At 45.4% G+C, this 13,593-nt stretch overlaps 1 protein-coding gene across 1 annotated transcript in view; it reads left to right on the top strand.

Annotated features, from left to right (window-relative positions):
* LOC110193638 (uncharacterized) overlaps positions 1-13,229 on the top strand; it is a 75,395-nt gene extending 62,166 nt beyond the window's left edge. Inside the window, exons 17-28 of the mRNA XM_078149168.1 lie at positions 4,150-4,224; positions 4,579-4,621; positions 6,269-6,391; positions 7,069-7,228; positions 7,503-7,592; positions 7,839-7,888; positions 8,586-8,716; positions 8,910-8,982; positions 9,456-9,554; positions 10,913-11,015; positions 12,176-12,323; positions 12,920-13,229. Coding sequence (XP_078005294.1) covers positions 4,150-4,224; positions 4,579-4,621; positions 6,269-6,391; positions 7,069-7,228; positions 7,503-7,592; positions 7,839-7,888; positions 8,586-8,716; positions 8,910-8,982; positions 9,456-9,554; positions 10,913-11,015; positions 12,176-12,323; positions 12,920-12,988 — 1,164 coding nt within the window. The 3' untranslated portion in view covers positions 12,989-13,229. The remainder of the gene's footprint in view (positions 1-4,149; positions 4,225-4,578; positions 4,622-6,268; positions 6,392-7,068; positions 7,229-7,502; positions 7,593-7,838; positions 7,889-8,585; positions 8,717-8,909; positions 8,983-9,455; positions 9,555-10,912; positions 11,016-12,175; positions 12,324-12,919) is intronic.
* Positions 13,230-13,593: the final 364 nt, after the last annotated feature.

Consider the following 13,593-nt stretch of genomic DNA (forward strand, 5'->3'; position numbering starts at 1 on the left):
GATGAAACAACTGATATTTCTAACATGACACAGTTCTTACTTTATGTAAGTTATGTTTATGAAGGAAGCATATATGAGGAATTGCTGTTTTGTCACCCTTTGGAAGAGCACACAAGAGAGGGGAAGATATATATCTTAAAGTTGATGAATTTTTCACAAATGAAGGTTTACAGTGGAAAAATTGTATTGAAGTCTGTACAGATGGTGCTGGAGCAATGATGGGCAAGAATGTAGGATTTGTAGCAAAAATTAAAGCTTGTGGCAATGAACATATATCACTTTTACTCACTGCATAATCGATCAGGAGGCACTCGTAGCCAAAAAAGATCATGAGAGTTAGACGTTGTGCCTCATGATACTAGCAAAATCACTAACTTCATTAAAAGCCATGCCTTTATCTAAGACTTCTCCAAAGGTCTCATGATAGAAAATGCTATCCACATCTAAAGAAAGAACTACGGAGTTTGAATGCAGATCAAAGCATACTATTTGCTGTTTTTTTCCTTCTGTTTTGTTTTGTTTCCTCTTTCTTGTGGTTCCTCCTATTGGTTCTAATTCTTCCTTACAACATCACTAATGTGAAAATATGTTTAATAGGAATGTATATGTAGAGCCTCTATCAGATTGTGCGCCGTTTTGGGGAGGGAGGTGGGAAGGGAAGAGAGAAAAATTTAAAACTCAAAAGCTTATGGAAGTGATTGTTGATAAATCAAAATAAATTAATAAAAAAAGTCATGCTTTTAACAATCGTTTGTTTTCAAACCTTTGGAAAGACATGGACTCCAATTACAAAAGTGTATTACTACATGTAGAGAAGTAAGGTGGCTCTCAAGAGGGTGAAGTTTAAACAGATTATTGAAACTGAAAGATGAAGCTGTTATATTTTTATGTAACTGACTAAGCAGAAATCCGATTTTGTCCATTTTTTCATAATGACTTACGCTTTCAAAACTGTTATTTGTCGGGTATTTTCAAAAAACTCAATGATTTAAACATGTCACTTCAAGGAAAAAATTGTAACATTTATGTTAAAAGATAAAATTGAAAGTTTTACTAGAAAAGTTAACATATGGAAGAACAGGGTGGGAAATGGTTATTTAGAAATGTTTACAGCTACATATGATTTTATAATTGAAAATAACCTTTAATTATAAGAGTTATAATTGATCATCTGAAGTTCCTGGAAACAACAGTTTCAGAAATACTTGCCTTCAAATTTTGATTCTAAGAAACTAGGTTGGGTTCATAAACCACACTCAGTTGAAATTTAAAAAATGGTCATCTGCCATTAAAAGTTCAAGAAGAATTTGCCAAGTTATCAACACAGATTTAAAACTTGAGTTTCCTAAAAAAATCATTAAATGAATTTTGGCTTGGGATTAGGACTGAATTTCCAACAATTTCTGAAATGGCCCTAAACATACTGCTGCCATTTTGTACTACATATTTATGTGTAGCAGCATCCTTAGTATTGATGATTATAAAATCAAAATACTGATCAACTCTGAAAAATGGTGAAGATGTTGCATGCAGTATCACATATTGTGCCAAGATTTAATTATTTATGTAAAAATAAATAGGCATATCCATCCCATTAGTATGCAAATGTCTTAAATAGATGGCAAAATTATATGTATACCAAAGAACTGTTTTAAAATAAATTTATGAGTTACTATCAGTAAATGTTTGATATGTATACCTATTTTATATACCTATATACCTGGGGTCGCATGTGGAAAAAGTTTAAGAAGCCCTGAACTATTAGGTGTCCCTTGGGGTTCTTTCCTGGGGCCTCTTCTCTTCTCCCTCTACACTACTTCACTTTGGGATCTCATCAGCTCCCGTGGATTTAATTACCATCTCTACACTGAAGATTCTCAGCATCTATATTTATTATCTATCCTGCTCTAATCTCTCAGCTGACCTCTAATCTCCCATCCAATCTGGAATCTCTAACTGCATTTCAGGCATCTTGAACCGGTCGTCCAGTAGACATCTTAAACTCAATATGTTCAAAACAGAACTTACTATCTTTCCCTCCAAACCCTTCTCCTCTCCTACCTTCCCTATTACTATAGAAGGCAACACTATCCTCCCAGGCCATCAGGATCTCAACCTAGAAGCCATCCTGGGTTCCTCCCCACCCCATATCCAAGCTAGTGCAAAGATCTGTCCACTTCACCTTTGTAACATCTCTCTTTTCTACTCTGACATTGCCACCGTGCAGGCACTCATCACCTCACACATGGATTATTGCACTAACCTGCTGGTCAGTCTGCCTGTCTTAAAACTCTCCCCAGTCAAATCCATTTTCCATTTGGCCACTAATGTGATTTTCTTAAAGTGCAGGTCCAATCATGTCACTCTCGCCCCACTACTCAAGAGGCTTCCTGTTGCTTCCAGGAACAAATACAAAATCCCCTTTGGAGTTCAAAACCCTTTATAACCTAGACCTCTCCTACCTTTTTAATTTTACACCTTACTCCCCAACACGCACTCTTTGATCCAGATCTAGTGACACTGGCCTCTTCAATGTTCTACAAGACACTCCATCTCTTAGCTCAAGACATTCTCTCTGGCTGTTCCCCAAGCATGAATGATGTCCCCCCTCCACTCTTGACTACTGACCTCTATGGCTTCCTTTAAGTCCCAACTAAAATCCCACCTTCTACAGGAAGCCTATCTTAACCTCTCAGTTCTAGTTAATTATTTCCTATTTATCCTGTATATAGCTTATTTTGTATAGATTTATTTGCATGTTGTCTCCCCCCTTAGATTGTAAGCTCCCTGAGGACAGGAACTGCTTTTTTGCCTCTTTTTTTGTATCTCCAGGGCTTACAGTGCCTGGCACTTAATAAATGTTTATTGATTGACTGAACACTGGCTCCCCTGCCCCTCTTTGTATCTTAGTCTAACACCATTGCCACAGAGGCTATTTATATATTTATTTATATTATACAGCTCTATGTGACCTGACCCTCAGATGCTTCTTTCCAAAGCTCCAGTCTAATAAGGTGATCTAGACCTATGCTTACCTTACCTAAACCCCAGCTCATGTTCTGACCCCCTCTCATCCTTTCTCCAACTGTCCCTCTGTTCCTTCATGCATGTGTAACACTCAAAAATGGAAAGCCCCACATAAACATTCACAAATGTTCCAGGTGTAGATTGGATCGGAAGACAGTGAAGAAAAGAAATCACTGGTCTGGCCACTCTCCTCAGTCCTTCTTGATTTCAACCCCTTCTATGTCTTAGTAAGTAGTCCTCCCCTGTTGCTCTATCTAAAAAGACTGACCACCAAGAAAACAACCTTGTTAATATATTGTGTATACTTAAAGGAGTCATTGCTTCATCTGCACTCACGCAGAAAGCAACCTTCAGACTTCACAGTCTGTCTTAATAATTGCTGTAGCTGCACACTGGCACCTGGTAGGTGACCCTAGGGTGATGGATGAGCCCCTCCAAACTTACTTGGGTAGGCCTGGAAAACAGTCATTGGGCTTTGACATGTCAGAATCTGTCAAAAAATTAGCCTGATCCCAGATCTCCAAACTTGCATTCTGCAGGGCAGGAGAACGTCATGAACTCATGGTCACAGCCTCACCAGGACGCAGCTTGGCAGGAAACCTAGCAGAAAAATAATACTTTTACATAGTGCAAAGTCCCAGCATTGCTCGAGCCAGAGTACGCTGGGAGTCATGAGACCTGGCTCCTAGTTAAGGCTCAAACACTAATTTCACCCTACGTAACCTTGGACAATTTGCTTCCCTTCTCGGGGCCTCGGCTGCCTCACCTGTGAAATGGGATGACAATCCGGGGTCTACTTCCACTGAGCTGGAAAGAGGAAGAAATGAGAAAAATCTGGACTCTGGGGTTTAATTCCGACCCTGCGCACAAACACAAAGGACAGTTATTCCGCAAGGCAGACAGGTGGTGATTTGGGGTGGGGACGCGGGCAAAGCCTGGACCTCCAGCTGGAGCAGCTCAGATCAGCTGGAACACAACAGGTAAGCCTATGGCTCCCTGCCATGTGGTCCTCCGACCCAGTGCGTCCCTACCCCCCCTCCTTTCCCCCCCAGCGCTTACCTTGAGCTCCCTGATTGGACGGCTGAATGAAAAGGGGGTGCGGTCTCCAGTGTTCGCCACTGATTGACTGGGGGGCGGGGCCACCGAGGCTCTGCGAGGAAGATGGCGGAGCTTGTGGGAAAGCGGCCCCGGGTCCAGGTGGGCTAGTGGGGCTGGCAGGATTCTGGGTTTCATGGGGCCGCACGGCCCATGGGAGGCGGCTCGCACTATAGAGGGTTTTCTAGCGGGCTTGCTTTCTTGAGGGCTGTAGATGACCCCCGGGGCCCACGTGTGGCCTTCCCGCGGCGGCGCGGAGCTGCCAGGGTGCAGGGGGCGATTTGCAGGAGGGGGTCCGGCTCAGCGTAGTGCAGGGCCGGGCGCGGTCCTGGCCGGGGTCACGGGGTTCGGGGTCCGGGGTCCGGGCTCGCTCCGGCCAGCATCCAGGCTTCGCTTCTGCCTGAGTGGAAGGGTGAATGGCGTGAAGGCCCAGTCATTGATCTGCTTCCTTTCCAGGGAGAAGTACGAAAAATCGAGTGGCGGAAATTGAAGAAAGAGAGTAAGGACCTCGAGGGCAGGAGTAATTCAGGGTGGTTGGTTTTTAATGTTTCTAATTAGTTTCTAGGCTTAGCGTCACTCTCATCACTCTCTTGGCATCCTGTAGAATGCTAGAACTTAAGAGCAGAAGAAACCTTAACGACATCTTAGTCTTAACCCTCATTTTACAGAGGAGAAAACTGAGGTTCTAGCAGGGGAAATGACCCCACCGAAGTTTCCCAACAAACTACAGTGGTCTTGCCCTTTTACCTTTTGATGGTATTTAACCTCTTTTTATTTTTTTTAAATTTTATTACTACCTTTTGGTTTTGCATCACCTTCTGTTCCAAATATTTCCCTCTTCGCTTCCTTCCCGTAAGAGCCATCCTTTGTAACAAAGAAAGAAAGCATTTCAGCAAAACTAACCAACCTAACCAGCCTGACAATGTATCACACCCATGGCCCCCCACCCACCCCCTTCTGCAGTAGATTAGTGGAAAACATTGACTAAGCTCTAAGTGTGCCAAGCAGTATGCTGATCACTGGGCCTATAAATACCAGTAAGCAAGATAAGTCCTGCTCTCAAGAAGATTCAGTCTAATTGGACAAGACCACACTGAGAGGGAGTGGTGAGCAGGGAGGAGTGCTTTGGAAGTGTTGATTAGATTACTGGTTTCAGTGTTAGAAAGATGGGCAGGGTATGCTTCAAGATGACTTGGAGTCAGGTCACGGTGAACATGCTAGGGCTAGTGGCGGCTGCTTTAGATTAATGTCATCAACTGGAAGCCCCAGGTCCCAGGGCCAGAGTCTGAAGTATGGGAGTATGGTCACAGGAAGATGGCTGTCTTTAATGGCTATGGAACAGTAGCCATCTAAAATATCTATGTAGCAATAGTTCTTAAAGCCCAGGAAGCAAAGGATGGGGAGAGGAGAAAGAGTGGGAATGGGGCCAAGCTAACTTAACCTTATAGAATACCTGATGTCTTTGTGTCTCCCATCTTCTTCTACGAGATGGATTAAGTAGCCAAATATTTATAGAAATTTGTGGGTGAATTAGGTTTTTAGATCTTTATTTTATAATTTCAGAAAACCTAAGTGTTAGATAAGTCATCTGGCATTTGCTTAGGGAATTTCATTCAGGCTTCATATGTTAGGTTTAACAAAACCATTGTGGGTTTGTTTAAAAAAATGTGCTAAAGGTTTCAGTTATTTCATTATTTTTATGTATCCTTGATTTTTTTACATTTTGTCAGCATTTTGTTTTTAAGCCAATTTTAAATCTTTGTTAGGCAACATGATAGAGTGGGGAAACTACCAGGCTGGGGAGTCTCCAAAGTTGAGTTTGAGTCATGACTCAAAACGTATACTAGCCAAGTGATAATGGACAAGTCACTGAATCTTTCAGAGTCTCGGTTTTCTCACCCGTAAAAGAGACAGTTATGCTTAAGCCTTCCATCTCAAAGAAAGCAAACTATAAAGCACTATGTACATGTGAATTTTTGTAATCCACAGAATTTACATCATTTGGAACTTGTTCCATTTTCTACATCTCCCTTAGGATTTTCCCATGGCCCCCCGCTTTCAGAAATGCTACCCTCAGGCCAGTCTACCTCTGTCCCCACAACCTATCCGATCATCCGCATCCCTCATTTGAAGATCTTTCTTCCAGGGAAAGAAGAGAAGAAGAAATGGAGGGAGTTAAAGATGATAAAGAAGTTGGAGAAGCAGCGTGCTCAGGAGGAGGCAGAGAAGCAGAAAGAGGAGGCTGAGGAAACACAAAAGCAAACAAATGGTATCTTTCAGGGGCTTGTTCTTTAGTTCTGTTGACTTTTTCTTGTTGGCACTAGGCCTGTGGCAGCTGGTGTCTCCTTTTGGGGGATGTGGACAAGGTTGTTCAGGGGTCATGTCCAGGTGTGATTTGAGGGGCCCCACACAATCACAAACCAGCCATCACCACAGCCCCTCTCATACTCACTGGTCAGCATGTGTCATATTCCACCATTAGAAAATTGTGAAAGCATAGCCTAGCAGGATGGGAAAGGGACATTCAAATCTAGGCTAATCCCTGCATTTTACAGGAGAGGAAACCAATGCCAAGAGGGGGAAAAGTGGGTCACCAAGCTCACACAGCAAGTTAGTAAAGCCAGGATTACAATGTGGGTTTCTAGAGCAACTACATTAAGAAACTGTCCTCTGCTAAAAAAAATCCTTAGAGGCATTTTCAGTAATTAACACCTTTCCAGTGGCATAATAAACTGTGAACAGGACCCTCAGAAAGAGATCTGGAAGAAGGTCTGGAATGGAAAAAAGGGCAGCCTCGATGCGTGCAGTCCTGCAGGTTGAATGAGGGAGGAGAGGTGCTGGGGAAAGAGCCCTGAGGCGAGGTTTCAGATCTAGTTTCTAGGCCCAATTCAGGAATGTTCGCTACATAAATCATGGAGAGTCACGTCCCCTCTTTGGCTCCTCCAGGTCGATCCTACACCCTGAGTGTGGCCCTCCCTGGCTCCATCCTCAACAATGCCCAGTCTTTGGAGCTTCGCACCTATCTGGCTGGCCAGATTGCCCGGGCCTGTGCCATCTTCTGTGTGGATGAGATTGTAGTGTTTGATGAAGAAGGTGAAGATGTCAAGTAAGGAGCTCCCCAGGCAAGGGAGGAGGGGGCAGTGTTGAGAGAAGGGTGGGGAAAGAGGGCCTTTGCCTGCTTAGCACATACAGATGGCCCTATGGAGGTCAGGGCCCAGAATCCCAGAACCTTCCAATCAAATGAAAGGGGAACTGAGGCCCCTTCCTTGGGCAGAGAAGGCAGGAGATTACTCTTTACCTACTGCCTATGGGGCCAGCTGCTTCAGAAGCATTTGGAAGAGCTGAGCATCTGAGTCGATTAATCCTTCATCCCCTTCCAGGAGTGTTGAAGGGGAATTTGTTGGCATTGGCAAAAAAGGACAGGCCTCGGTGCAGCTGGCTCGAATTCTCCAATACTTGGAGTGTCCACAGTAAGAAGAAATTTGTTCTGGGGGAAGGAGGAAGGGGAAGCAGGAGTGGAAGGTGGAAAGTCTCTCCTCAGAGAATCTCCCCCACCTTTTGCTGGGGTTGGGGGAAGGTCCCTGGGTCTCAAACCCAGAATGGAAAGGAGGGAAGGGAGGATTGGAGAGCAGGGCCAGGAGGAGAGAAAGTGCTTGGGGCTGGATTGGAGGGGAAATTCTCCTCTGGGAATTAATTCACTGAGAACTGTGTCCTAGGTACCTGAGAAAAGCCTTCTTCCCCAAACACCAGGATCTGCAGTTTGCAGGTTAGAACTCAGCTGTGTTCCTTTATCTTCGGTGTCATCACTTGTGCTCTTAAATTTTTCCCCACCCTCTATCCCTGTAGCCATGTCTGAAAGAACATTTATCCTGGAGTCCAAAGGCCTGAGCTCCTGTTCTGCCCCTCCCTCACGCAAGCTCCTTGTGTAACCCTGCACAAATCCCCTTCAGCTCTCTGAACCTTAGTCTCCTCATTGGTAAAGGGAAGATGGATGATAATACTTGCAGTGTTTTAACAGGCTTGTGAGGAAAGCACCTTGCAAACCTTAAAGCTTTATATAAATGTGAAGAATTGTTATTAGAATTCAAATGATAGGTGTTAGGTAGATTTACTAAGGGAAGGTTGGGAAAGTTCATTCCACATGTTTGAGCTTGGTAAGTTAAGTCAAAGTCATGGAGAGCAGATGCCATCTTCATTCACTTCCCTAATCATGAGCCTCAGTTTCCTCCTTGGTTAAATGTGCATGTTTGACCATTTGGTCTTCAAAGTTTTTTTAGCTGTGGCATTCTCTGACTTCTTCTGCAATCACATAGCTCAAAAGTGATCAAGCAAAAACTAGCACCCAGGTCTTCTGACACCGCCCCCCCCAGATGCCTAGGCCCTTTCCTCCAACCCACAGTGCCCTCTGGAGTCTCTCCTAGTATCCTGTGACCACCTTCAGCTCCCTTCTTCTCTTTCCTTAGGGCTGCTGAATCCCCTAGACAGTCCTCACCATGTGCGGCAGGAGGAGGTTTTAGAGTACCGGGAAGGGATTGTATTAGACAGGCCTACTCGGCCTGGACGAGGTTCCTTCGTCAACTGTGGCATGAAAAAGGTACCCTGCCTGGGGCCCCAGGCCTGGAGGATTGTGGCCTTCGATAGCTTAGCACAATGCCTTGCACGTAGTGGGAGCATAATAAATGCTTCTTAACTCCAATAGGTATACCTGATATTCTCAGGCCTTTTCTTGGGGTAGGAATGGGGGAGATTCCTTGCTCAGGCCCAGACACATCCTCTTCCTTCCATAGGAGGTGCAGATAGACAAGAACCTGGAACCCGGTTTGAGAGTCACTGTGCGGTTGGACCAGCAGCAGATCCCAGGTATCCTGCTCCCCCCACACCAGCCCCTCTTCTAAGGGTGGACCCAAGGGCCTTGAGGGCCTGCTTAGGATAAAGCTGACTCCCAGCTCAAAGTGTAACTTCCTCCTCAAATTGTCTGGATCTCCTTTGCTTCTGTCATATTTCACCTACATATCATACATACTAGCTTCTCCCTGTTAGACTATAAGCTTCTTAAGGACGTTTTCATTTTTGTATCCCCACTGCCTAGTATGTAATGTGCATTTAATCACTGATTATTGGATGAACACTAAGACTGCCTTTTCTACATTTTTATATGTTCTTTGGTGGCTAGCACAGTCCTCTGTATATAGGAAGCACTTAGCAAATGTTTATTGAATAAATTGATTCTGGCTGGAAGCCTTTCTTAGGGTTAGGCTTGCAGAAGGGGCCCAGGGTTTACAGGGAGGGGAGGTCCCACAGTCTCCTCAGTCTCCTTCCTTCTTCCCTTGCAGAGAGCAAGAGCCTTAAGGGACGAGTCGTATCAAGCCAGGAGCCCCGCACGCATGCTGGTCTCTACTGGGGCTACAGCGTCCGCCTGGCCTCCTGCCTCAGTGAGTCCTTGACCCCCCTGCCTACAGTGGGCCATGGGCTAGTGGGCCTGCCAGGTGGGAGGTTTTTCCAAGTCTAGTCTTGGCTGTGCCTCTTACCTTTGTGGGACCTAGGACAAATCATTTCCCAGCTTTGGGTCTCTTTCCCTGTTTGTAAAATTTGGTGGTGGTGGGGGTGTTTGGTTTTTTGGTTGTTTTTTCCTTTTTTTTCCTTTTTGGCCAGGCAATGGGGTTAAGTGACTTGCCCAGGGTCACACAGCTAGTAAGTGTTACGTGTGTGAGGCCACATTTGAACTCAGGTCCTCCTGAATCCAGGGTCAGTGCTAAATCCACTGCACCACTAAGCTGCCACCTGGAAGATTTTTAAGGCCCTTCTTTGTACAGAAGGAACACTGGATTGGAGTCAAAAGACCTGGGTTTGAATCTGAATTTGGTTATTTACAAGGTGTTTGACCTGGACAAGTCAACTTCCTTCTGTTGACCTTGGTTTCCTTATTTGTAAAAAAAAAAAAATAAAGCTGGGAGTCAGCTTTATCCTAAGCAGGGACTCCTCAAGGCCCTTGGGTCCACTCTCAGGGGAGGGGCTGGAGTGGGGGGAGCAGGATACCTGGGATCTGCTGCTGGTCCAACCGCACAGTGACTCTCAAACCGGGTTCCAGGTTCTTGTCTATCTGCACTTCTTATGGAAGGAAGAGGATGTGTCTGGGCCTGAGCAAGGAATCTCCCCCATTCCTACCCCAAGAAAAGACCTGAGAATATTAGAATATTTGTATTAAAAAAAAAAAGGTTTGGCCAAGTTGGGTTCTTAACCTAAGTACTACAGACCCCTCTGGCATACTGGTTAAACCTGTGGATTTCTTCTCAGAATAATATTTGTTACAAAGGAAACCAATTATATTGAAATAGTTAAGATATTTTTTAAAAGGTTCACAAAACTTTAGGTTAAGAACCCCTAGACTTGTTCATTTGTTTCAGTCACGTCCAGTTCTTCGTGACCCCAGTTGGGGTTTCCTTGGCAAAGATCCTAGAGTGGCTTGCCATTTCCTTCTCTAATTCATTTTGCAGATGAGGAAACTGAGGCAAACAGGGTTAAGTGACTTGCCCAGGGTCACACAGAAAGTGTCTGAGGCCTGATTTGAACTCGGGTCTTCCTGACTCCAGGCCCAGAACTCTATCGATTTCACCACCTAGCTTCCCTTCCAGCTCTAACATCCAGTGGTTTTAAGTTTTTTCCCTTTGGTCCAGGATAGGCACCACCAAGAAGTCGGTCTCAGAATTGGGTGTTCTTCTCAGAGTGGAAGGGAGAATAGGTTGCCTGAGCTATATCTCCAGTCTCTGCTAAGCTGGGCTCTTCTCTCCAGGTGCAGTGTTTGCTGAGGGTCCCTTTAAGGACGGCTATGACCTGACCATTGGAACCTCAGAGCGAGGGGAGGATGTGGCCTCAGTACAGCTTCCCAACTTCAAGTGAGCTACCATCAAATATGGAAGCACCAAGGAAGGGGTGGGGAATGAGAAGTCAGAGGAAGCAAGATACTGAGGAGCTAGGAAATTGGCTAATGTTGTGGAGCTCAGGTTACTGTTGTTCCCTTCTCTCTTATTTATCCACCCCAAATGCAGACAGTTTGAGTTATCTCCATGCCTATTTTGCCCCTCACCCTGTCACCACCAAGGTCATGGGCCTCCACCCCAGGAGGAGGACTCGAATTAGTTATCAATTGTTACAGCTACCTGCTGTGTGCCAAGCTCTGAGATAGGCCAGAGAACATATAGTCTCTGCCTCTGACAGACTTTATTACTCAGCTAGGAAGGTAAAGTGACTTGGGTTGGGAAGGCTGGATGAGAGAACCTCACAATTAGGAGGTTCCTTACAGGTCAGCTGGTTTGATACATTCCTGAAGAGAAATCCTCTGCAGTATCCCTGCCAGTCTGTCTGGACAACGTCAGGGATGGAGAACGTACTGTCTAACGTGTGTGTGTGTTTATGTGTGTGTGCGTGCACACACGTGTGCTATCTACCATGTGGGTGTGTGGGCTTGCTTTACAAGGCAATCACTTAAGGGTTCAGTGACTTGCCAGGGTCACACAGCTAGTTAAGTGTCAAGTGTCTGAGGGCAGATTTGAACTCAGATTCTCCTGACTCCAGGGGTGGTGCTCTATGCACTCTACCACCTAGTTGTCCCATGTTTTTGTTTTTTAAAGACAAACAACTTAGGAACCACTGTCTACCTCTTTCTGATGAGTTTTTCCTTATAAGCCAAAGTTGGCCTCATGATAGTTTCCATCAAGAGCTCCTAGTTCTGTCCTCTAGGCCTAGGCTGAGCAGGCAGTCCTTTTTCCACCCGACAGCCCTTCAGATACTTGGGGGCTGCAGTAAGCTTGTCTTCCGGAGGCTTCTCTTTGTCAGCGTAGAGGCTACACATGAAAGAGGCCTGTGGTAATTTGTGTGGTGCTTTAGAAACTCAGAATGGCTAAAGAGACTTCCTGAAGGAGGGGTGGCATGTCAGCTGGCTGTGGAGGCTGAATAAGATTTGAACAAACATTGGAAATGTTGTGAACACCCCAATTTGAGCACCCGCTTTCACCTTCCCCTGCTCTCTGCTCATCTCTTTTTTCTTTCCTTCAAGCCATGCCATTGTGGTATTTGGGGGCCTCCAGGGGTTAGAGGCTGGTGTTGAGGCTGATCCCAACCTAGAGGTCACAGATCCTAGTGTTCTCTTTGACTTCTACCTCAACACCTGTCCAGGACAGGGCAGCCGCACCATTCGTACTGAGGTAAGAATCCTAGTGACCTTTCTCCCATGGCTCCCACCTTCCTGTGACACCACTTCCTTTCCCACTGGCCAGGGCTGAACCCTGAAACTGTCCAGAAAACCCTTGAAGAATTCCTCTTGCCTTCCTTTCCGTTGGGCATGGTACATTGAAGCTTCTAGCAGCAGCTGGGGGGTGGGGGTGGCAGGTTCCTTTCTCCTTTTGTCATTGCCTCTCACCTCCCCAGGTGTCCTTTGCCCATCTGAAGCTGGTGCCTTTTGCTGTAGATGGAAAGATGAAGTCATAGAATATTAAATGTTAGAATGAGGAGATCCTTTAGAAATGAGTTAGTTCGACCCCATCATTTTTACAAATTTGGAACTGTGACTAAAGAGGTTATTTAGGTAGAAACTGGACACATTCCAGAAAGATGCATTCTTCCACGTGTGGGGTATATTCCCCAAAAAGATAATAGTGCCATCTCCTGGACATATTATTATACATTAAAAGGGGTATTATGGGAATGAAGAGGGGGATGATCCCTGTACTGGAGATCTGGGAACCTGGGTTCTGCTTCTTAGTACTGCCAAGTTAGATCTTTCCATTCTTTCCTATTCTAGGAAGCCATCCTCATCTCCTTGGCTACCCTACGACCTTGTGTCACTGTGGCTGGGGCTCGGCCTGACTGAAGACATCACAGGATACTGCTCTTAAGACTGACTGCAGCGCTGACTGCCCTGTTGTTGGCAGCAGATCCGCTGATGGGAAGCTTCAAGACCTGATTTGCCACCAGGTGCAAGATGGATGAGCAGCGACCCAGGATTGAAAGCAGTTCTTGGGGGTCTGCTTAGCCCAGGGGCAAGAGGGATGGAGGTCCTAACAGACAGTGAGCCAATAAATAAAGTGGGGCAGTGCCTCTTCTTTTTCCTAGCTTGCTTTTACAAACCTTTTATATTTTAGTTGCATGCTGTGCATAATAATAGCAGCCTTTTATGGTTTATAAAGCACCTTCAACAGCCATTAAGTGCCTGCTGTGTGCAGAGCACTGTGCTAGCTAGAAAGTTTAGATGGTCCTCTTGCCTCCTATGAAGTAGGCAGGGCAGTAATTATCCCCACTTTACAGGGGAGAAACAGTTTTCAGAGTCCAATGCATATGCCACTACATCCCTCTGCCTACAGATAAGGTTCTAGTGCAGTGGGAAAATAATAGCTGCAAAAAAATGGTACCCACTAGGCTGAGGCTTCCATGAAACGGATGTGATGCCCTCTGTGACCAGAAGGTGGCAGTACAGGT

Source organism: Phascolarctos cinereus, unplaced genomic scaffold, assembly GCF_003287225.1.
Source record: "Phascolarctos cinereus isolate Bilbo 61053 unplaced genomic scaffold, phaCin_HiC Scaffold_2;HRSCAF=192, whole genome shotgun sequence".
In the NCBI taxonomy this organism is placed as follows: Eukaryota; Metazoa; Chordata; class Mammalia; order Diprotodontia; family Phascolarctidae; genus Phascolarctos; species Phascolarctos cinereus.